A 23,945-nucleotide genomic window follows, 5' to 3' on the forward strand; every position below is an offset into this window, starting at 1 on the left:
TACTTCTTCCCCAGTTTTTGTGGGGGACTGGGAAGGGTAGCTATGATTATTGGGAAATATTGAAATGTGACTGGATTTATCTTTACGCAGGCCCAGGGAGTTCAGGACCTCAGGGCCCGTCGTAGCCAAGCAAGATTTCTAAAGCCAATTAGCTGGGAAATCCTCCATTTCCTCATACCTTGAAGCAGAGATGGCTGTGTTTTTAGCTTTGAAGTAATCTCCCAGGCTTTGAGGGGAGAGGTCCCATACTCTGGGGCAGCCCACTTGGTTTTTATGTATGGTTTATGTTTTGTCAGTGTGGCTGCCTCTCTGTTCTTGTCCTTTTGATTCTCATTTTGGGCCTAGGATTGTGTTGGAAAGATTATCTCCTTCCTTCCCACAGAGGGTCTGGAGGAGCTGGTGAAGCAGAAAGACTTTCTGGATGGGGTCTACGCATTCGAGTATTACCCCAGCACCCCAGGGAGATACAGCATTGCCATCACATGGGGGGGACACCACATTCCAAAGAGGTGAGGCTCCTGCTGCAGAGGGGTCTTCTCTGGAGGGTGCTCGGCCCAGGGCGGATTCATGGGTGGTTGCTTCCCAGGCTGCAGGAGGGAAAGAGATCTGCTTTGTTGAAAACTTTTTTTTTTTTTTTTCGGAGCAGCACAGACATTTGGCCTGTTCTCAAAAGCAGCAGAAAGTTGCTGTGGTTTTAGCTGACTTGCTTTAAATCAAATGCTGGTGGTTAGGGGCTGGTGGGAGGCAGGGGAGGCAGAAGGAGCAGTTAGAGCAAATGGGCTGTGTGTCTAGATGCCCGCATATAAACTGAGATTCTCTTTTTCAATGAACTCCTTTGTTCATGAATGCCACGGGGCAAAATCTGCTGTGGTTTACATTAAGACCGTCTACGTGAGTGCTGTCAGGGGCCAAGGGACGCAGTCTACAGCTTTGCCTTGTGGGCATTGCACTTGCCCCTCTGCGTTCTGTGTTTTCCAGCTCCCCTGGAGGTGCAACTTTAAACTCCGAATAAATTCAGTTAGCCTTGAGAAATATTTGGGCATTATTGGGTTCCGAATACGTACCACGCTTTTTTTTTTAAGCCTCCCGTGCCAAGGTTACAGCACATTCATTCATGTATGAGATAAAGCCCATTCAACCAAGCTTTCTGGTTATAGCATAAGCAGGATATAGAGTGTGGACTCTGTCACTTTCCAGGGTCATAGTCTGGGGAGGCCTGCACACAAAGGTAAAGGGCCAGGAGGCTGGTGCAAAGCAGCGTGGCTTGAGTGCCAACCCAGTGGCCACCTGAGCTCCCAGAAGCAGTCACATTACATTATATTGTTGACATAACAGTAGCTATGGGTGAGAGGCCTGCGGGAGGAAGGGCTTGGCTGCAGTTTGGGATGCCAGATGAAAGGATCAGGCAAGTGGAAAGAATGTGCAAAGGAACTGCAGCTTATGGCTATAGTGACACCTTACTTTACTCTTCTTTGATGCTTCTTCTATTCCTTTCCCTGTAGCCCCTTTGAAGTTCAAGTTGGCCCTGAAGCGGGTATGCAGAAAGTCCGTGCTTGGGGCCCTGGGCTCCATGGTGGGATTGTCGGGCGGTCAGCGGACTTCGTGGTGGAATCCATTGGCTCTGAAGTGGGGTCTCTGGGTAAGTGGACACAGCTGACCAGCATCTTCTGGAGGACTGAGGATTACAGGGCTTTCGGGCTGTGTCAGGCTGGATGTTGGGGCCTTGCCTAGCCTCAATACCTTTAGCTTCCTGGCCTCCTGGCCACCCTAAGCCATCTCTGTGTGCTGCTGTACGTTTGCAGTTGCCTCTGATACCAGCATTCATTCATTCAGGAGACCTTGAGGGCAGAAACCTTATGTGGGTATTGTGCCTAAAACAATGCTTGGAACGTAGTAAACACTTAGCAAATAGTGTTGACTGACCTATATAGTTTAGATGAATGAATGAATGAATTTTGCTGAAATTTGGATTTGGAAGATAAATATTTCCTTTGGAGCACAGCTGAAGTATATTTTAAATACATGCCTAATGTATATATGATCATTTTATATCAGGAGTCAGCCAGCTTTTTCTATAAAGGGCCAGATGGCAAATATTTTCCACCTGTGGGCCTTATGGTCTCTGTCACAGTTATTTGACTCTGCCATTGTAGCCTGAAAGCAGCTATAGGAATACGTAAACAAACGTGTGTGGCCATGTTCCAGTAAAACTTTATTTGCAAAAGTAAGCAATGGGCCAGATGTGGCCTTCAGACTGTAGTTTAGCAACCCGTTTTAGGTAATAGCAATAAGCAAAAGAGAAAAATAAGAAATCACATTTAATTTTCCCTTCTAGAGAGATGATATGAATCGTCTTGTATATTCTTAGTCTAGAGATAATATTAAGTCTTTCAGTTTATCCTTCTAGACTTTTTTCTCTATATATGCATGCAAATATTGATTTGGTACAGAAAATATCTTGGACAAGTCTTTATATCTTTATGTGCAAATATAGGGTATGCCTTCATTTTCCATAGCTTCCATGGAATTCCATTGTATGGCTCTATCCATTGTCAGGCTCTCCAGTTATTTCCAGGGTTTTGCTATAAAAACAGTGCTGACTGTGTATCCTTGGTAATTGCTTTCAGATAAAAACCCAGAAGTGGATTTGGTGGTGCTAAGAGTGGGTGTTGGTTCAAGGCTTTTGCCACATGTTGCCGCATCTCCAACAGAAGGGTTTGCTGGTTGGACTTCCCCTGTTGGATGATGATAAAATACATATAATGTATTTAATACTATATGTATCCTCCTGGCCTCAAGTGATCCACCTGCCTCAGCCTTCCCAAAGTGCTGGGATGACAGGTGTGAGCCACCACACCCAGCCCAGGCCTACATTTGAAAAAAAAAAAAAATCATATATATATATATATGATTTTTTTTTTTTTTCCCCACCCCTTCCATCTCTACTGAAGACTTAATGAGCTTGGTTTTGGGAGAAAGGGATACAAACAGATTTCAATCTTCTGGCCAACACTTGGCTTTTAGGGAGGCAGCGGGAACCAGCTGTCGTAACATAGAATAGGTGCTTTCCACCATATAACCAGGGAGACCCTTCCACCTCCACCCCCTAGGGTTTGCCATTGAAGGCCCCTCTCAGGCAAAGATTGAGTACAACGACCAGAATGATGGATCGTGTGATGTCAAATACTGGCCCAAGGAGCCTGGCGAATATGCTGTTCACATCATGTGTGATGACGAAGACATCAAGGACAGCCCGTACATGGCCTTCATCCACCCAGCCACGGGAGACTACAACCCTGATCTGGTGAATCAGCTGCTGTGCTTCTGTCTTCTTGTCCCTGGCCCCTGGTTCCTAACCCCCATGCCCGAAGTTGCCTTAAGCAGCATGTTGAGAGATGGCAGAGAGGAATCATTTGGATTTTAGGAAGGAAACAGGCCTGCATTTGTTTGTTTGTTTGTTTGTTTGTTTTGAGACAGACTCTTGCTCTGTCGCCCAGGCTGGGGTACAGTGGCATGATCACAGCTCACTAGAACCTCTGCCTCCTGGGTTCAAGCGATTCTCGTGCCTTAGCCTCCCAAGTAGCTGGAACTACAGGCACGCGCCACCACAGCCGGCTAATCTTTGTATTTTTTAGTAGAGATGGGGTTTCACCATGTTGGCCAGGCTGGTCTCGAACTCCTGGCCTCAAGTGATCCACCCGCCTCAGCCCTCCCAAAGTGCTGGGATTACAGGTGTGAGCCTCCACACCCAGCCCAGGCCTACATTTGAATCCTGGTAGTATCACTTAGCACTTTTATAGTGTTGGGCAAGTAACTTACCTATCTGACTCTTGGTGTCTTCCTCTATAAGACAGGAATGATAGTAGTCTCTGCTTCTAGAGAGCTTCTAGGATGATTCAGGAGGTGGCATGCATAAAGAACGTCTTTAGCTCATGCCTGGCCCATGCAGGGAGCTCCATAAGCTGTTATTTTCTTGCAACTCCGGGGATCATATGTCAGTCTTACAGCCATTTTCTGTAGTTATTATTTCAAGATGCTCTATAGATAAAGGATGTTTTTTTCCCCTAGTTCCCTGTCTCTTAAGTTGGAGCAATGTTTCCAAGAGTGTCCTCTCAAGCCCTAAGCAGGCTGATAAGCATCAAGTCTGAGCCAGCCTGGCTGACAGGGAGTTGGCCCCACAGGCCACGTGTGCTACTGTTGGCCCACACGGGCAGCTGTCCATAGGCTGATGTCAGTCTGGGCTGGTAGCTACCCCGTTTTGGCCAAATGCTATTCCTTTGCCCTCTAGGGCAAATGTTGTCCGTGGTAAAGATTCCGAGTCCCCTCAAAGTGGGAACGTTGAAACTGGGCATGACTAGAGGTCTCTGCCCCAGTTGTTAGAAGTTCTTTAGGTCAACTCAGAATAAGGCAGGGAGCATGGGTTGGTTTGGGCATGGTTTTAGAACAGGGGTTTCCAATATTTTGCCTTCCCTGGGCCACGTTGGAAGAAGAAGAATTGTCTTGGGCCACACATAAAATACACTAATGATAGCTGATGAGCTAAAACAAAAACAAAAAAAATTGCAAAAAATTTTATAATGTTTTAAGAAAGTTTACAAATTTGTGTTGTGCTGCATTCAAAGCCATCCTGGGCCTCATGCGGGCTTCAGGCCATGGGTTGGATTTGTTTAGAGAGTTTTCTCCCTTATGAGGGAGAGACATTTGTTTTTAAGTTACAACCTACTTCAGCACTTTACTTCCCATAACCAACCTCTTATGTGGATACTGTAAAACCAGACACAGGTCATTTTGTTCTTCCCCCATCCCCTGGTTACCTGTCTTTGTATAAGGGTTTAGTTGGGGCATTACACAGAAAGAGACTTATTATCTGCCTTTGCTTCAGGTTCGAGCATACGGGCCAGGTTTGGAGAAATCTGGGTGCATTGTCAACAACCTGGCCGAGTTCACCGTGGATCCTAAGGATGCTGGGAAAGCTCCCTTAAAGATATTTGCTCAGGTAAATTTCAGGGGGCCACCTGTGCAGGTAATTGTCAGATAACAAGATCTGACCACGTAATGGCAAGTTGCTGAGTCCATCTGATCTTCAGTTTCCTCATCTGCACCGTGGAAATGATAAGAAGATTATCTTATAGGGTTATGTGAGGGTTCAGTGAGACTACCATGTAGAGTACTGGGCTTTAAAAAAATCATCTTTCTGATTTATATTCTGTGGAAATGAGGCTTGTTTGTTTCAGGTTATTCTGTAATGTCTTTTGGTGTGGCTGAAGCTGCTGAGGCCATGGGGGGAGATTTGTAAACAAGGATTTAAAAAGTATGTTTATTTAATCTAATTGAATTTGGCCAAAGGACTTAAATGCAGGAATTGAAATTACGAAGCATTGAGTGGCCATAGCTTTGTTTTTGGGCCACTTGCTCTTAATAACTAAAAATAAATAAATGCATGTCGTATTTTGTCACTGGTTGTCATCGTGTTGTGAAAATATGGCACATTGTAGTTGGTCCATGAAGTTTTGTTGTATAAGCAAGTGGTGACTTGGCTGTCTTGGGAGGCCACAGTGACCCTGTTTGATAGAGACAATGTGAGGGCCACCTCTGGTCCTAGCTCTGGCTTTTTTGCAGGATGGGGAAGGCCAACGCATTGACATCCAGATGAAGAACCGGATGGACGGCACATATGCGTGCTCATACACCCCGGTGAAGGCCATCAAGCACACCATTGCTGTGGTCTGGGGAGGCGTGAACATCCCGCACAGCCCCTACAGGGTAGGTTGTGAGGCAGAATCCTGGCTGTTTTATGGAAATGCCTGGTCATACACTAGGTCTGGGATCCATGCCTGACGGCCAAGGCAGACATATGGAAGGAACCCATCCCTGGTGGGCCTTGAATGATGGAGGGGCCCGAAGGGCAGAGTGCTCCAGCCTGCTCAGAAGAACTATTTCTAACAATGTTTTTTTAATAGTATTTTACTGGGTCCAAGTGGAGGAGAACTTGATGACCTTCTCCATGTCTTCTCTAGGTCAACATCGGGCAAGGTAGCCATCCTCAGAAGGTCAAAGTGTTTGGGCCAGGTGTGGAGAGAAGTGGTCTGAAGGCAAATGAACCTACACACTTCACGGTGGACTGTACTGAGGCTGGGGAAGGTGAGAAAGGGCTTTGTTCAACCCAGTGATCATTGCTCCTTGGGGAAGGCAGTTCTTCTCATAACGTTTTGAGGGCAATTCCCTTTGAACTGGGAAGTAGTCCATCTGAATAGGTAATCATCTACTGAGCCTCTGAGTCATTCCTTAGTGATATCTTTGCTAATCCATCACCCCTTTCCCCAAATCCTTACTCTTTCTCAGGTTTCTTACTAGAAACTTCCCAATTGCTTTTTGGGGGTGTTAACCTGAGCTGGAAGAGATTGCACAGGACATGCTGTTTCTTGTAAGCTGGTGCTAATAAGCTGGTCTGTTCCAGGTGATGTCAGTGTTGGCATTAAGTGTGATGCCCGGGTGTTAAGTGAAGATGAGGAAGACGTGGATTTTGACATTATTCACAATGCCAATGATACGTTCACGGTCAAATATGTGCCTCCTGCTGCTGGGCGATACACTATCAAAGTTCTCTTTGCATCTCAGGTACGTGGTGGGGCCTAGGAGGAGGTGGGTGGAGTAGGCCTGGATTCTCTTTGGCCACTTGTGTGCATGTCTCATCTACTTTTTGGTGTTTTATTAGTATTATTATTTTTGAGATGGAGTCTCACTCTTTCACCCAAGCTAGAGTGCAGTGGTGTGATCTCGGCTCACTGCAACCTCTGCCTCCCAGGTTCAAGTGATCCTCCCACCTCAGCCTCCCAAGTAGCTGGGGACTACAGGCTCATACCACCACCCAGCTAATTTTTTTTAAATTTATTTTTATTTTTTAATTTTTTTTTTTTGAGATGGAGTTTTGCTCTTGTTGCCCAAGCTGGAGTGCAATAGCATGATCTTGGCTCACTGCAACCTCCGCCTCCCGGGTTCAAGTGATTCTCCTGCCTCAGCCTCCCAAGTAGCTGGGATTACAGGCCACCACGCCTGGCTAATTTTTTTGTATTTTTATAGAAATGGGGTTTCACCATGTTAACCAGGCTGGTCTCGAACTTCTGACTTCAGATGATACGCCTGCCTTGGCCTCCCAAAGTGCTGGGATTCTAGGTGTGAGCCACTGTGCCTGGCCACTCAGCTAATTGTTTTGCATTTTTAGTAGAGACGGTTGCCCAGACTGGTCTCGAGCTCCTGACCTCAGGCCCGCCTGGCCTCCCAAAGTGTTGGGATTATAGGCATGAGCCACCACATTTGGCCTCCTTTTTGGTGTTTTAGTGACAGGGAAGTTGTCTTGAGAACGCTGCTCAATCGTTTTCTCTCTGGCTCCTTACAACCAAGAAGGAAAAAAAATTTACCCAGAGCTAAATTATTATCACTTTCTAACAAAAGTGAGGCAGTGTGTTCAGTGGTTAAAAGCAGGGGTCTGGAGAGAGACTAGTTTGTAATAAACTTTCATCAATATTTTGGTTGAAATGCAGTTAGCTTCTAGATATGTTCTACTTTGATGCCTTTGAAGCAATGACTGTGGTCTCCACCCTTACATTTTTATAGAGAGAGGTGATTTGAAGTTTCAGGTATGTAATAGTGAAGATAGGGTGAGCAGGATCCTGAAAGAGAGAATTTTGAAATCCTAGGGATTAAAATTAACCTTACATAAAAATGGGAATCTTAGTAGAATGTTCTGTGCCTAAAGGTAGTGGTCTTGACATCCATTTAACCTCTTCTGCCTTTATTCCAATAGTCTGCAACATTCTTTTTGAAGAATTATAATCATTCTGTCTCTGATCACTTCTTGCATTTCCCCAGACCTTAGCTCTCAGCTGTCCCTGGAGGACATTTCCTTCCCCCAGCCCCATGTATTATTGTCGTTTTTGGTTTTATTCTTGTTGGCATTTTTCATCCTGAGTACCCAACATTCAGTATTAAAGGCTCAAAGTCCTCGGGTTTGTTTGTGACATCAGGGATCCAGGCATTAGAGAGTGACCTGTTATAGAAGGCCCTTTCCCGATGCTGGGCCCTTTTGGCTTATCTTACCCTTCTGTTTACCTGTGGTAATAGAAGTCTGCTCGCCACTCGCTAAGTCAGAGTGATGCTAAGGTTCACCCTTTGTTGAAGGCTCCCTGAGCTCTGGCTGTTGCTTCAGGGGCTTTCCTACTAAGACTGTGTCTCTGCTACAGGAAATCCCCACCAGCCCTTTCAGAGTCAAAGTTGACCCTTCCCACGATGCCAGCAAAGTGAAGGCAGAAGGCCCAGGGCTCAGCAAAGCAGGTAAGATGGCACGTCCAGGCTGTCCTGGGCCCCTCTGCCAGCTGGTGGCACTGGGCGTGTTTCATCCACAGCCTTGAGGAACTTCATCTCCACCAACACCAACACCAACACCAAGCTGGCAGGTTTTCTGTGCAGCTCTGATGCAGCAGTGGCTGGCCAGGCCCGTTGCTGGCTATCATAATAGACCTGGTGCTGTTGAACCTGTCTGACGGGTTCTCAAAGTGAAACTACTCCAGCTGGTCTGTCTCCTCACTTCACAGTATATCTTTCCAGGTGTGGAAAATGGGAAACCGACCCACTTCACTGTGTACACCAAGGGGGCTGGGAAAGCCCCGCTCAACGTGCAGTTCAACAGCCCTCTTCCTGGCGATGCAGTGAAGGATTTGGATATCATCGATAATTATGACTACTCTCACACGGTTAAATATACACCCACCCAACAGGTAGGGTCCTTCTCCCCTCTGCTCCCCTGGCCCCCAGCCAGGCCCCTTTCTATGCAGTCTGTGCTGGGTCATTGTGGACACCAAGGGGTGTGAGAGGTGCTCTGCCAAAGTGCTCCCTGATGGGAGGCAGCTCCTGGCACTTTGAACCCCTCTGGGAGCACCTATAGGAAGCTCAATGGGTTCTATCAGGTGAACTGCAGAATTCCCCAAAAGCAAGCAGGAAGCTGGTCCCATATCTCCACCTTTGGTTTGCATTTTATCAGAGAAATGCTCAGTTCTTGATATTCAGGCGCTAATATCTATCTTTCTGTTACACAGGTGCACACGTGTGCACACACACACACATACACACACACACATGCATTCCCTCACGGCCTCACCAGCTGCCTTTTAGTCTTCTCATTAATTACCCACAGAAAAAGAGCTGCTACAGCTTTGTGTTTCCTTCCTAGTCCTTTTAGCTTAGTTTACCCTTTTTATGAGGTGTTGGAATGAGGTCTTTTCTCAAAGAGCCAGTTCAGCCTTTCGTCCCTAAGGCCCAACACACTATTTAGGGCAGCAAATTATTCCCCTTTACAAAATGCAGGATTTCACATGTGATCTTACCATCTAGGCTGGCTTACTCTGATTATTTCAGGCCATAAGGGCCTTAAAACTACCTCTCTGTACAAGTTAATGTTTATTTGTTTAAAAACATTTAAAAAAATTTGTATCGTGGTAAAATACACATAACATAAAATTTACCGTCTTAACCATTTTTAAGTGTATAGTTCATTAGTGTTAAGTGCATTCATTATGTCGTGCACCCATCACCACCATCCATCTCCATAATTCTTTACATCTTGTAAAACTGAAGCCCTGTATCCATTATATTTGTTTAAAATTTTGTTTTGCTTCATGTTCACACCTCTGGGGTCTGGAGAGCAGACAGGATTCCTGGCAGAAAAGTCTGGATTTTAATACTTAAGCCTAGTGTTCGAAGTGGTTGTTCCAAGCCTCTGAGATTCCTTTATTCTTAAGGGAAATGATCCTGCTGTGTTTGAAATGCCATTTGTAGGAGAAGAAGGGCAACGCTTTCTGCAGAAGCACTGCTCAGAAGCCTTGCTCCCGTCTGGGTCCTCTCAGCAAGGAGCAGGCAAGAGTCAAGTGGGGAAGAAAGAGGATTATAGTGAGGAAGGGGTCATGGTGTAACTGTCCCCTGAGTTTGGGGGCTGCACTCCCTTGGAGATGGAATCCTTACTGTGAGAACATCCCTGCAGTGGGAGGGATTCCCTGGGTGAAGGGATTCTGTGTGTCGTGTTATAAATGTGGCCCCTTACATCCAGGCTTGCTGCTGTTTGTGCTTTCTTCTTCAAATTTTTATTTTTATTTATTTATTTTTTAGACAAAAGTCTTGCTCTGTTGCCCAAGCTGGAGTGCAGTGGCATGATCTCAGCTCACTGCAACCTCTACCTCCCAGGTTCAAGTGATTCTCCTGCCTCAGCCTCCCGAGCAGGTGGGATTACAGGCACATGCCACCACACCTGGCTAATTTTTGTATTTTTGGTAGAGACGGGGTTTTGCCATGTTGGCCAGGCTGGTCTCCAACTCCTGGGCTGAGGCAATCCTTTCACCTCAGCCTCCAAACCTGCGGGTATTACAGGCATGAGCCACTGCGCCTGACCTCAGTATTTGTCTTTTTGTGACTGATTTATTTTTCTTCGCATATGTCCTCCATGTTGTAGCATGTGTCAGAACTTCATTCCTTTTCAAGGCTGCATTCCACTGTATGTATATATGTTTTGCTTCTCTCTTCGTCTGTTTTTTGTTTGTTTGTTTTTTCTTGAGACTCGCTCTGTTCCTCAAGCTGGAGTGGCACTATCTCGGCTCACTGCAACCTCTGTCTCCTGGGTTCAAGTGATTGTCCTGCCTCAGCCTACCGAGCAGCTGGGAGTACAGGCACGTGCCACCATGCCCAGCTAATTTTTGTATTTTTAGTATAGATGTTTCACCATGTTGGCCAAGGTTTCACCATGTTGGCCAGGCTGGTCTTGAATTCCTGATCTCAGGTGATCTGCCCACCTCAGCCTCCGAAAGTGCTGGGATTATAGGCATGAGCCACCGCGCCCGGCCGTCTTCATTTGTTGAAGAACATTTGGGTTGCTTCCGTCTTTTGTCTGTTGTGAATAATGCTGGGTGTACAAATATCTCTTTGAGTCTCTGCATTTAATTCTTGTGATTATACACCCAGAAATGGAATTGCTGGATCATATGGAAATCTCTTTTTAATTTTTTGAGAAACTACTATACTGTATTCCACAGTGGCTGCACTACTTTACAGTCCTGCCAATAGCATGCAAGGGTCCTGGTTTCTCCACATCCTTGCTAACATTTGTTTTTTTTCTGTTTTTTGTTGTTGTTGTTGTTGTTGTTGATAGTGACCATCCTGTTGAATGTAAGATGGTGTCTTATTGTGGTTTTGATTTGCATTTTCCTAATGATTAGTGATGCTGATCATCTTTTCATGTGCTTATTGGTCCTTTGCATATTTTCTTTGGAGAATTATCTACTTGCCCATTTTTATATCAACCTTCTTAATTTTATGTTGAGTTTTAGGAATTCTCCATGTATTCTGGATATTAATTCCTTATCAGATAAATGATTTGCAAATATATTCTCTCACTCCTTGGTTTGCCTTTTCACACCGTTAACAGTTCTCGTGTGCAGGTTATAAACGTGGCTTCTTATCTCCAGACTTGCTCTTCCTGTGCTTTAAAATCAAAAATCCAAAACAAAACATTCATTATTAGTAATGATAAAACTAACACTTTTATAGATAGAGCATTCTTTTCTCATCAGGCCACTCAATAGTAAGTAGGTAATTATTTTCCTGCTGATGGTTCTGAGGGTTGGTGGGAGCCTTACTACTGGGTGCACCACCCTAAATCTTCTTTGTTGCCAAATTCTCCGTATTCTTTAGGAGAAGGCACCAGAAAGCCATAGCTGTCTGTGTACAATGACTAGGATCACAAGGTCATAGCGTCTTCTAAAAACATTTTGTGACTTCTGCTTTATTCTATGTCTATATGCCTTTTAGTGTTTTGGCTGAGCCGTTAGAAAGTAAGTTGCAGATATCAGGACAGGGTCAGGGTTTGACCTGCATCCTTGGAAAGGACTGCAGAACCCAGTACCCCAGATGTCCCCTGCTGCTGGTTGAGGCAGAAGTGGAGATTAGGAGCCTAGGTCCGGTTTTGTCCCCTTTGAAGTAATGCTGGAGTGGGAGGCTCCTTACTTCAGAGTCACCCCAAGGTCACATTCATCCAGTTCTCTGATAGCAGCAGGTTTGAGAACTGCTGCCATGCTGAGTACTCACTTAGGGCTGTGTGTCCAGATGCTCCCAGGATGCGTTCAAGGAGCCGGGTGGGCCTTGGTGGCGGTCGTTGCCACCAAGTGGCAACATCCAAGCTGCTTGAAGCCACCCACAACCAAGAGAAGAGAAGACCAAAGTCCTCGGGGAAATCACAAGTGTGAATGACTTGCAGGGTGGCACTGGGGTCCTTCTTGTTGTTTGTTGCTTGGAGCTGGGTTTATTGTTTCATTATTTGGGCAACTTGCAATTCTGCCTATTTTTCTATGGCAAAGAACACATTAAATCTCTCCTTAGATTGAATTTCCTTCCCACCCCCACCCCCAGCACAGAGCCTGGCCCTATAAGTGCTCTGTGTGGATGAATGGCTGTGAGTGAGTGAATAAATGACATGGCGCCTGGATTCACAAGCGGAGATGGCCTAAGATCGTTGTAATCTGGTAGAGGAGTGATGCCAGCACCTCCTCATTCTCCTTTGAACTCTGTTTTCTGAAGAGCAGCTAAAAGCTCAAGACTGGGCTAAGGAAGTGTGCCCTTGGATGTGGTTAAGAGACCTGGGTCAGCCCAGAAAGCCACCCCCTGACATGGGGGAGGGAGCATACTCTGAGGGCTGACACCCACAGGCACACCTTCTCATGGTAGTTTTAGGGTATAACAGGCTGGAAATCCCCAGAAAGGTGGCTGCTTGGGCATGGGTGTGTCCTGGCCTGGTGTGGGCGCTTCCCCCTCAGAACACAGGCTGTGCCATGTGGGGAGCCGAGGTCCTGCCTGAGTAACCCAGGTCCCTGATTGCTGGTTTTGCTCCCTGACGCCTGCAGGCCTGCCACTCCACCTCTCAAAGTCCCTGAGTGACAGCTTGCAGGTGCTCGCCTGCCTGGGGTGGATGAGTGATGTGGATGGCTGTAGGATCCTGTGAGTCCCTTGAGGATGCAAGAGTAGAGCACGTTTTGCCTTAGAGGAATGGACTTGTTGGGTTGGGGCTTGAGGACCCTCCCAGAGGTCAAAGACTCGGTTTTATAGAAGGGAAGTGATTTCCCCGAGGACTTTGGTCTTCTCTTCTCTTGGTTGTGGGTGGCTTCAAGCAGCTTAAATTCCTCACCCCACGTTCCCCTGCGCAGAGCAGTTTGAGAAGCTGGTGGCAATGTCTCCATTACATGCTGTGCTGGGAGCCACTAGGATTGGGGACCACTCCATGTAGTACTCTGGCACCTTTAGGAATCCCTGTGAGCTCACAGACCCTCACAGAGTAACAGTTTCTACCTTGAAATGTTCTTAACGTGGTGGTCCTGGCTGCTCCTGGAGGGCCCTAAAAGGGATGGTGCTGAGGGTGGCTCTCTCAGTCCCATCCTCTTCTGAGCGGTCTGGTCAGTGTCTTGTGTATGTATATTTTGAAGAATAAGATTCAGGTTTCAGAAGCATGTAGAGGAGAGTGAAACTGTCTTGCAGCCTGCGAAGTCGTGGCGAAATGCACTGGCCATCACTACCCAGACATCCCTCACTTCATAGCCCTGTTGGGGAATAAACACAGTCCATTCCTTAGTTGGGGCCTCAGGGGACACCTTAAAATGCTGTAGGCATTGTAGGTGTAAATCTCCGAGATTTTTTCCCTCCCCCTTCTTAGGTTATTTAAGGTACAGTTCATTTTCTATCTGAGTTTTTGTTTTGTTTTTGACTGGTAACAAGAGCATACTTTCTTTTATGGGATGGGTGGGCTTAACTGGAAGAGGATTTTTCCCTCTCTTTTTTAGCACTTCAGAGAAGTGGCCAGAAAACTTTATGCGGGTGAGGGAGGAGGTATCCCCAAGACCTCTGGTTAGCCTGAGGTCTGCTTAGTGAGCCCCCGAATTGTTAGGGGCTGTGGGGAAACGGAAGCTCGGGAAGAGTTGGCACGTTGGGAATGCCACGTTGGCTGAAGTAGCGAGTCAGTCCTGCCTTAAACAGTACAAAAAGGAGACCTTTCCTGCCCCTTGGCTGGCTCCCAGCTCTGTTGAATTTGACCTGTACACATTTTACCAGGAAATGTTGTTCGCATGAGGCAGGGGGCCAATTGGTTTTGTGTGCAGTGCTTAAAAATCCTGGAAAATTAATCCTCTCTTCATTGATGCAACCAGTTTTTTTTTTTTTTTTCTTTCTTGGCCTTTACCCCCTTCCTTATTACAAAAGGAATGTGACAAAATATACATAGGCCAAATGCTACACCCTTTTAACACTTGATCAGCAACAGCTTTCAGCAGGGCCTGCATTCCAGCAAGGCTGCTGGATTCTTGGGGGGAACTCGTCTCTCCCTCACACTTTCCTGTTACATTATGCCTGGCCGATTGAGGTGAAGGGGATCTTGATCTACTGAGACAGCCATGAGATTTCTTGGAGTCTCGATTTGGAGGGAGGGAACTTGGCCAACCACGGAGAGAAGAAGCCGGCTGTGTGCCAGCCTGGAACCGGCCAGAGGAGAGAAATGGCGCACACATGGCTATCGCGTGCCACCCAGCCACCCGTGAGGGTGCCTGCCAATCCTGCAAGCACCATCTGCCTTCACACTTGCAATTTTATTTTCTTTCACATAGAAACGGAAGTTCAGATACTGTGCGATGGTCTTAGCACAGGTCTAGGTGAACTCTTGCAAATCCCTGTTGCAGCCTGGGGGCCTCAAACTGATTCCTAGGACAGAAATGGTTCTGTTTGGTGAGTGGCCCCAGGCCCAGCTGCACTGGCTGGCACTGGGTATGATGATGGGGAGGTGGTGTGGCAGAGCAGCTAGGACACAGATTTGGGGGCCATGGGTGTGAGGCCCAGCTCGCACCCTTACCAAGGTGTGTGACTTGGGGCACGTTCCTTTACCAGTCTGAGCCATAGTTTCCTCTCCTGAAAAAATGAGATGACAGTAGGAACTACCCCTTAGGACTGTTTTGATCTTGAATTGAGGAAATGCATAAAAGCACATAGCACGGTGCTTGGTGTGTAGAAAATGCTCATTAAGTTGCTTCTGTTATTATTAGCTGCTCTTATTTGATCTAATTTTTCTGTTATTCTTGCCTTGTGGTCAAAAGCTAGAAGAAATAGATCTAAGATACTTTCTACATTGATTGGAATCAAGTCTCCCCTGTCCGTGAGAAGAATGAGGGATCTTGAGGGGAGTTTAAATGCCAAGTTAGCTTTTTGGTACCCAAAGGTAAACTGAGTTTTCTCTCTTGTTCCAGGGCAACATGCAGGTTCTGGTGACTTACGGTGGCGATCCCATCCCTAAAAGCCCTTTCACTGTGGGTGTTGCTGCACCGCTGGATCTGAGCAAGATAAAACTCAATGGGCTGGAAAACAGTAAGTGCCTGAATGGAGAGCAGATGGGTTGTTGATGACCACCCAACGTGGCTGCTGGTTAGATTTTCTTCAAAAGGTGAAATTTGCAGAGAAGCAAATTCTATGTTAAGAGACTTTGCAGTTGCACAGACTTTGGTTCGAATTAAGGCCGTGGTGTGAAATAACTGTGACTGTGTCTGCCCCTTAGCCACACCGAGACTCAGCTTTCTCATTTGTACAGTGGGGGTGGTCGGCGGGGAGAGGTTGAGAACACCCATGGGAATATTTTGAAAATTATATGAGCTAATGGTTCAGAGGCTGGCACGTAGTCAGCCCCCTGGCATTGCAGTAGGAAGTTTTCATTAAAAAGAGAATTTGGGCTATGTTGCTTTCTGATGAGTTTCTAACTGTGCCAGCTATCCTTGGCAACTGAATCCACACTAAGGTTGCGAGTCAAGCATAAATGCCAAATCCCTGGCACTCAGAAGTCACTACCACCACACCTCTGCCCCATCCCAATGTTCCTTTAGCTTGTTAGGGATTTTACTAGTATAAGCTCATTTCGCTTATTTTCAATTTTCTGATTATTTTTTAGTAGGGAAAATTTCAAACAGAAAAGGAAAGAGAATAGTATAACATGAACACTGATGTACTTATCGCTCAGCTTCAGATGTGCAACACATGCTCATAAAATGATTTTTTATACAAGTAAAAATATATCCATTTTTCATCTAAAAAACATTACAGTTAAGGGATAATTCCACTTTAACCCTCACCTCTCCTTCTCCCTAGGGTTAACCAAAGTTTTCAATTCAGTTTCTGTTCTTCCAGATCTTCTCTCTGCATCTATACATATAGATGTGCCTGTGGAACACATTTGGCTGTATTTATTTTGCATTAAAGTTGCCCTGCTGTATAAACCTACTTCTTCGGCCTGCCTTCCAACAGTGCATCTCGGGAATCATTCACTCCTACATCTTTTCCGTCTGTGTTTACTGCTGAGTGGCTCCAGACTGGATGTACCTCAGGGCTCACATTCACCTGGTTTCAGGCTTACTGAGGCAGGGCTGAGTGCATACCCCCAGGACGGGGCCTCCTGTATTCACCTGTGAGGGTTTCTCCAGAGTGCCACTAGCAGTGCCATTAGTGAGCATCTTCCTTCACTCGTGACCCAAGTGCACAAGTTGCAAGCAAGGCCAGCTCCCAGTTGCAGAGATCCAAAGTGAGAGCTCACTGTTGGCTTTTGTGGCTGGAGCAGCCAGCTCTGAATGTGTAAACGTCCACTGCCCAACCCCGTCATGTGTCCCCTTGTCACTCCTTTCCCCAAGACACTGAGAGCTTTGACTCCAGAACAGGAAAAGCAGGGTGCCAATTAGGAAAGCCTCTTTTCTGGTGGGAAGTAGCGATCCGGGACCTCCTTGCCTGTGGTTCGGCAGTGTCCATCTTGCCAGGCCCTGTGTTTCTTCAGAGTCAAGGTTCTCTGGGTTGTGGCAGGGGCCCTGTGTTCCCAGTGCTTTTGTTTTGGGTAAAGTCCTTTCCCTGTTCTTGTCTAATCTAACACTTGGGCTTCCTGCAGCCCTGCTTTGCAGAGACCTTTTGGAAACCATCACAGTACAGTCAGTTCTCAGCACTTGCTTCAATCGGCTCGCATTTGGCAGCTCTGTGACTTCTGCTTTCTTGAGGGGGAGGGGTGCCTATAAGATGGAGTTGGCTGCCAAGAATTAGTAAATAAAACATTGACTTATGAGGGTGTTTGGATATCAAGTTAACACCAAAAGTAAGTAAATAAGAGACGACAGTGTCAGATTACAACTTTCTGGTCAGCAAAGATTGTGGGGTCAGGTAAATTTCACTTTGAGTCCCAGCTTGGCAGGCTGCTGCATATATCACCCTGGACAAGTTACTTAACCTCTCTCAGCATCAGTTTCCCCATCTGTGAAAGCCATTGGTTAATAATAAATACCCCATAGGATTGTGATGAAAATTAAGACAATAATCTATTTGTGCTTGGCATATAAAATGCATTCAGTAAATGATAGCCGTTATTGCTGTCATCACTAATGGATTATTGTGCCGACACTTGTTGTTACTGAGGCTGAGATGCTGATGATACTTACTCAGCTTTGCTGCTTGTCCTCTGCAGCGGCTGTTGCTTATGGTAGAGGCTGAGATAAGTCCCCATGTCCAAAGAACCATTGCTTCTGTGCTCTGGATTGTTCCTGCTGCTGAAAAGGGTCAGCTCTTCACCTCAGCTTGTGTTTCTTTTTCCAGGGGTGGAAGTTGGGAAGGATCAGGAGTTCACCGTTGATACCAGGGGGGCAGGAGGCCAGGGGAAGCTGGACGTGACAATCCTCAGCCCCTCTCGGAAGGTCGTGCCATGCCTAGTGACACCTGTGACAGGCCGGGAGAGCAGCACGGCCAAGTTCATCCCTCGGGAGGAGGGGCTGTATGCTGTAGACGTGACCTACGATGGACACCCTGTGCCCGGGAGCCCCTACACAGTGGAGGCCTCGCTGCCACCAGATCCCACCAAGGTCAGCCTTTGCTTTTGTCCCAGAACTTGTCTCATTGCTGTTAAACATGACACCATAGTCCTTCTCTGGTTCTTCCTGGCAAAGACCTTCTGAAAATCGTTTTGTGATGAAAGTTAGCACAATTCACTGTGAAAGGTCCCCTGGGTAGGTGGGTCACAACCCTGCTCCTCCCCTTGCTCTCTGACTACAAGACTTTGGTGAGGGGCTCCCTGTCCCAGAGTCTTCTTTCTTCACTTGTTAGCATAATCACAGTCCTCACTACAAAGCCAGCCTGTAAGGGGTAGGTGAGTTAGCAAACGTGGAGGCCTCTGCCCAGCACCCAGCTCACAGACGGAGCTCACCCTACAGAAGCTAGAATCATGTAATATAAAAATACATTATTCTGGCCAGGCGCGGTGGCTCATGCCTGTAATCCCAGCACTTTGGGAGGCCGAGACGGGCGGATCATGAGGTCAGGAGATCAAGACCATCCTGGCTACCACGGTGAAACCCCGTCTCCACTAAAAATACAAAAAATTAGCTGGGCATGGTGGCGGGCACCTGTAGTCCCAGCTACCCGGGAGGCTGAGGCAGGAGAATGGCGTGAACCTGGGAGGCGGAGCTTGCAGTGAGCTGAGATCACACCACTGCACTCCAGCCTGGGTGACAGAGCAAGACTCCGTCTCAAAAAAAAAAAAAAAAAAAAAAACCACAAAAAAAAACCATTATTCTTGGCTGGGCGCAGCGGCTCACGCCTGTAATCACTGCACTTTGGGAGGCCAAGGTGGATGGATCACTTGAGATCAGGAGTTTGAGACCAACCTGGCCAACATGGTGAAACCCCATCTCTACTAAAAATACAAAGATTAGCTGGGTGTGGTGTCGCGCGCCTGTAATCCCAGCTACTCGGGAGGCTGAGGTGGGATAATCGCTTGAACCTGGGAGGCAGAGGTTGCAGTGAGCCGAGATTGTGCCACTGCACTCCAGCCCGGGCAACAGAGTGAGATTCCATCCCCTCCAAAAAAAAAAAAGAGTTCATCGTCATTTCTTCATAGTAACCCTGACTCAAGGGGTTTTGGAAGATTTCAAGTGGTCTCAATGGTGTGAATCCTATGAAGGTGTCTTATTTGTTGAATTAGAGGTGAAAGCCTCCTTCCTCACTCTTTTTTAGAAACAGTTTAGTTTTATTATTATGCAGAATTTGTTGAGCAAAGTGCAACAGCCCAAGCCACAGCTAGCTCCACAAGAGCCCTTCCATGAGCCCTCAACCTGGGATCTCGTGTGTCTTTGTTGGAATGGACATTAGGTCTCCAAGTCCAGGCCTGTGATTTAGAAGGGTCAGGTTGGGTAGGAGAGAGGAGAGTCTTGGAGGGGCTGCTCCATGGGGGTCACACCTCTCTCCTGTGGGTTTTCGCTGGTGATTGAGTTCTGAGGCATTTGCTGTATTGACTGTTGTGGCTCTAACTCGTGTGCACGTGTGACACATGAAGCCCCAAGAGAAGGGCTGCCTGGCTAAGATGCACTTCCATGCCGATTATACGCATGGGTGTTGAAAGCAGTGCTGGCTGAGCAGCGATCCCAATGCAGTTTGACTTTATTCTTTGCTCAAATAGGTGAAGGCCCATGGTCCCGGCCTCGAAGGTGGTCTCGTGGGCAAGCCTGCCGAGTTCACCATCGATACCAAAGGAGCTGGTACTGGAGGTCTGGGCTTAACGGTGGAAGGTCCGTGTGAGGCCAAAATCGAGTGCTCCGACAATGGTGACGGGACCTGCTCCGTCTCTTACCTTCCCACAAAACCCGGGGAGTACTTTGTCAACATCCTCTTTGAAGAAGTCCACATACCTGGGTCTCCCTTCAAAGCTGACATTGAAATGCCCTTTGACCCCTCTAAAGTCGTGGCATCGGGGCCAGGTCTCGAGCATGGGAAGGTGGGTGAAGCTGGCCTCCTTAGCGTCGACTGCTCGGAAGCGGGACCAGGGGCCCTGGGCCTGGAAGCTGTCTCGGACTCGGGAACAAAAGCCGAAGTCAGTATTCAGAACAACAAAGATGGCACCTACGCGGTGACCTACGTGCCCCTGACGGCCGGCATGTACACGTTGACCATGAAGTATGGTGGCGAACTCGTGCCACACTTCCCCGCCCGGGTCAAGGTGGAGCCCGCCGTGGACACCAGCAGGATCAAAGTCTTTGGACCGGGAATAGAAGGGAAAGGTGGGTTTCATTAAAAAAAAAAAAAAAAAAAAAGACAAGCTGGGACTTAAGGTCTACCTGAAACTTGGAGCTGCAAACTCAGCCACCTGCAGGAGCCAGGTGACATATAAGGCGGTGCTCACCTGTTCCCTCTGCCTCAGGGAGTAGTTGGGGGGCCCTGGTGAAGGTTGAGCACATTGCATTTCTGGGGACCGTGCTACTCAACCCCTGTTTTCTGTTTCTCCATGGGGAACAGGACCTAGCATTGTCAGCAGAATCTCTAGTTTTTTGGCAAAGGCAGAAATCTTGATTTTTCTCTGGAAACTCAACATACAACATGTTGGCATTTAATTGGAAAAAAGTTTAAAATGTGGCGTTGGCTAACACCTGCATGCCACACAGCAGGTTTGTCTTCAACCTTTAACCTGTCCTTGAGCCCGGTGTGAGCAGTCGTGTTGTCACTTAGCCATGGCTACTCTAGAAAGGACTTCTTTTGGGATGGAGGGGGTTAATATTCTTGATTTGAGAGTTAGAAAAACCAGTTTTCTAGTTACTGAAGTTAGACTTCATGTGTCCTGAAGTGCCAAGAACCTTGGTTCTGGGGTTTGCTTTTGGGTCTGGGGTACTGGTGGCAGTGTTAGCTATGTGCTTGCTCTGCAGATGTGTTCCGGGAAGCTACCACCGACTTTACGGTTGACTCTCGGCCGCTGACCCAGGTTGGGGGTGACCACATCAAGGCCCACATTGCCAACCCCTCAGGGGCCTCCACCGAGTGCTTTGTCACAGACAATGCTGATGGGACCTACCAGGTGGAATACACACCCTTTGAGAAAGGTGAGCCGCCCTGTCCTTGGACTGGACCCTCGTTCAGAGCTGACCTTGGTCATTGCCTCCTGGTGGCTGGTACTGATGCCTGCCCCATGTGCTAGGTCTGTCTCAGCAGGGCCACGTGCAGAGTGACAGAGTGGAAGTCAGCCTCCGCAGCAGTCACCTGCCCACTCAGTGCCTGGCTTGCTGGCCTTGTGTAATAGGTGGGCTGGGTTTAGCCTCAGTCTCACCTCAGCAAGTTATGGGGTAATGTCATGATGTTGCTCATTTGTGCCATTTTTCTTTGCGTATGAATTTCTTTCTTCTTGAGTATTAGGAATTATTAAAAATTTCAATAAATAGAAAAGCATAAAGAAAAAAAAAGTGCCATGTATATCTCCACTACCTGGAGATCAGAAGCCTGCGATATTCTGATATAGATATTTTCAATCTTCTTGTGGATGCGTGTTTCTTCTGTTTCGTGGGTTTCGCTTTTTCTTTTGGTTAATGGCTGGATGGTGTTTTCCCAAATGAGAGTAATCTGTTTAGGATGACTGACTTGAATATTTGCTTGGTTGGGGTGGAGTGGCTTATGTGACTGCAGATAGATGGTTTGTATTATTTAAAAGTCAGATCATACCTACATTACTGTGGGTTTGTTTTGTTTTGTTTTGAAACAGGATCTCACTCTGTTGCCCAGGCTGGAGTGCAGTGGTGTGATCACGGCTCACTGCAGCCTCAACCTCCTGGGCTCAAATGATCCTCCTGCCTCAGCCCCCTGAGTAGCTGGAATTGCAGGTGTGCACCACCACACTTAGCTAATTTTTGTATTTTTTGTAGAGATGGGGTCTCGCCATGTTGCCCAGGCTGGTCTTGAACTCCTGGACTCAAGCGATCTACCCACCTCGGCCTCCCAAAGTGCTGAGATTATAGGCGTAAGTCACTGCCCCCAGCTACATTGCTGTGTTTTTAACCCCCTTTTCCAAATAACATAGTATAGCATGCAGACTTCAGTGCTAGATGAAACTCTGAAGTAGAGAATCATTTTTCACAAATAGGGGATTTGTATGCAAATATGCGTGTCTGTTTGTTGTTTTGAACAGGTCTCCATGTAGTGGAGGTGACATATGATGATGTGCCTATCCCAAACAGTCCCTTCAAGGTGGCTGTCACTGAAGGCTGCCAACCATCTAGGGTGCAAGCCCAAGGACCTGGATTGAAAGAGGCCTTTACCAACAAGCCCAATGTCTTCACCGTGGTTACCAGGTAGGCAAGGTCCTACATTTGGTGTCTTGAGTCTCACTTTTGTGGCTAGATTCTACCTATGTGTCATAGTTTCCTAACTTTTGATAAGATGAATTTTTATTTTTATAACATATATTTTCTTCTGTAGAGACTTACGTTACATAGAAAGACCAAGCATACCTAAAAAACATACCAAAGCACTTGATAATGGTCATGAAACTATTTAGCAAACCAGGAGTCAATCAAGCTCTATAACTTGATAATGTAAAAATTTGTAGCCAACCTTGTAAGTATTTTTATTAAAGTTGGTTGCAAGGCATATGCCTGCATTGTACTTGCAGTCCTAGCCAGTGCAATTAGATAAGAAAAATAGGCTGGGTGTGGTGGCTCACACTTGTAATCTCAGCACTTCAGGAGGCTGAGACGGGACAATTGCTTGAGGCCAGGAGTTTGAGACCAGCCTGGCCAACATGGCAAAACCCCATCCCTACAAGAAATATAAAAATTAGCTGGGCTTGGTAGTACATGCCTGTAATCCCAGCTACTACTTGGGAGGCTGAGGCATGTGAATTGCTTGAACCCGAGAGACATAGGTTGCAGTGAGCCGAGACCGCGCCACTGCACTCCAGCCTGGGCAATGGAGTGAGACTCTGTCTCAGGAAAAAGAAAAATAAATGAAGCATAAGCATTGAAAATGAGGGGTCAGAGTGTCTTTACTTACATTATACTAATGTGAAATTCCCTATGTGAGAGGTGTAGTAATTGAGTTGGGGTGGCTACGTGGAATAGTTTATAAAGGGAATTTGCATGAATTTTGGCAATAAGCAGACCAGCATAAATGGTGCACATTTCACTTTCTTTTCCACCCTTTCCAGAGGCGCAGGAATTGGTGGGCTTGGCATAACTGTTGAGGGACCATCAGAGTCGAAGATAAATTGCAGAGACAACAAGGATGGCAGCTGCAGTGCTGAGTACATTCCTTTCGCTCCGGGGGATTACGATGTTAATATCACATATGGAGGAGCCCACATCCCTGGTAAGCTATTCCTCAGAGAGGACCCCAGAGAATAATTGATTTTGCAGGAAAATGGGTTTGATTTTGCTTATCTCTCTGAGTGGGGAAAACAATCTGATATTTGTAATAGCTGCAAAAGGACAGTTTTTCTTAGGGCTACATCTCCAAGATTATCTCAACTCCCAGTAGAACCGGTAACATGGCAAAAAGCATCGGCTTAGAATTTTGACTGGAAACAGTTGTGCGTGTGTTGGAGGACCTAGTTCTTGATTCAGGGGAAAGCTGGTTCTTTACAAAGTTGAAAATCACAGTGGCTCACACCTGTAATCCCCAGACTTTGGGAGGCTAAGGCATGCAGATTGCTTCAGGTCAGGAGTTTGAGACCAGCCCAGGCAACATGGGGAATCCCCATCTTTACAAGAAATACAAAACTTAGCTGAGTGTGATGGTGCGTGCCTGTAATCCTAGCTATGTGGGGTGGGGGCTGTGATGGGAGGATGTCTGAGATGGGAGCCTGGGAGGTTGAGTGAGCTGAGATTGTGCCACGGCACTCCAGCCTGGGTGACAGAGGAAGACCCTGTCTCAAAAAAAAAAAAAAAAAAAGAAAGAAAGAAAATTTCTACCTTATTTTGTGCTTGGCTCCTTATTCATGTGTCTTGGTTTCTTTTTTTTCACTGACAATACTAGTAGCTGATCAAGATATGCAGATTCAAATTCTTTCTTTTGTATTTAGTGATGTCGTGTGTAATCACTGTGAAACA

The 23,945-nt window shown here is 46.7% G+C and overlaps 1 protein-coding gene across 13 annotated transcripts in view; it reads left to right on the forward strand.

The window, feature by feature from the left end:
* FLNB (filamin B) overlaps positions 1-23,945 on the forward strand; it is a 163,653-nt gene that overhangs the window by 95,043 nt on the left and 44,665 nt on the right. For all 13 annotated transcript variants that reach the window (XR_010155254.1, XR_010155255.1, XR_010155256.1 and 10 more), the window contains exons 10-24: positions 383-509; positions 1,503-1,639; positions 3,111-3,304; positions 4,883-4,996; positions 5,620-5,763; positions 6,018-6,141; positions 6,458-6,618; positions 8,241-8,331; positions 8,605-8,774; positions 15,318-15,435; positions 17,686-17,948; positions 19,541-20,138; positions 20,778-20,951; positions 22,028-22,190; positions 23,045-23,205. Coding sequence is in view for 10 of the 13 variants with exons in the window: in XM_001174012.7 (XP_001174012.2) it covers positions 383-509; positions 1,503-1,639; positions 3,111-3,304; positions 4,883-4,996; positions 5,620-5,763; positions 6,018-6,141; positions 6,458-6,618; positions 8,241-8,331; positions 8,605-8,774; positions 15,318-15,435; positions 17,686-17,948; positions 19,541-20,138; positions 20,778-20,951; positions 22,028-22,190; positions 23,045-23,205 (2,739 nt within the window). In the remaining 3 variants the exon portion in view is untranslated. The remainder of the gene's footprint in view (positions 1-382; positions 510-1,502; positions 1,640-3,110; positions 3,305-4,882; positions 4,997-5,619; positions 5,764-6,017; positions 6,142-6,457; positions 6,619-8,240; positions 8,332-8,604; positions 8,775-15,317; positions 15,436-17,685; positions 17,949-19,540; positions 20,139-20,777; positions 20,952-22,027; positions 22,191-23,044; positions 23,206-23,945) is intronic.

This window comes from Pan troglodytes, chromosome 2 (assembly GCF_028858775.2).
Source record: "Pan troglodytes isolate AG18354 chromosome 2, NHGRI_mPanTro3-v2.0_pri, whole genome shotgun sequence".
Classification (NCBI taxonomy): domain Eukaryota; kingdom Metazoa; phylum Chordata; class Mammalia; order Primates; family Hominidae; genus Pan; species Pan troglodytes.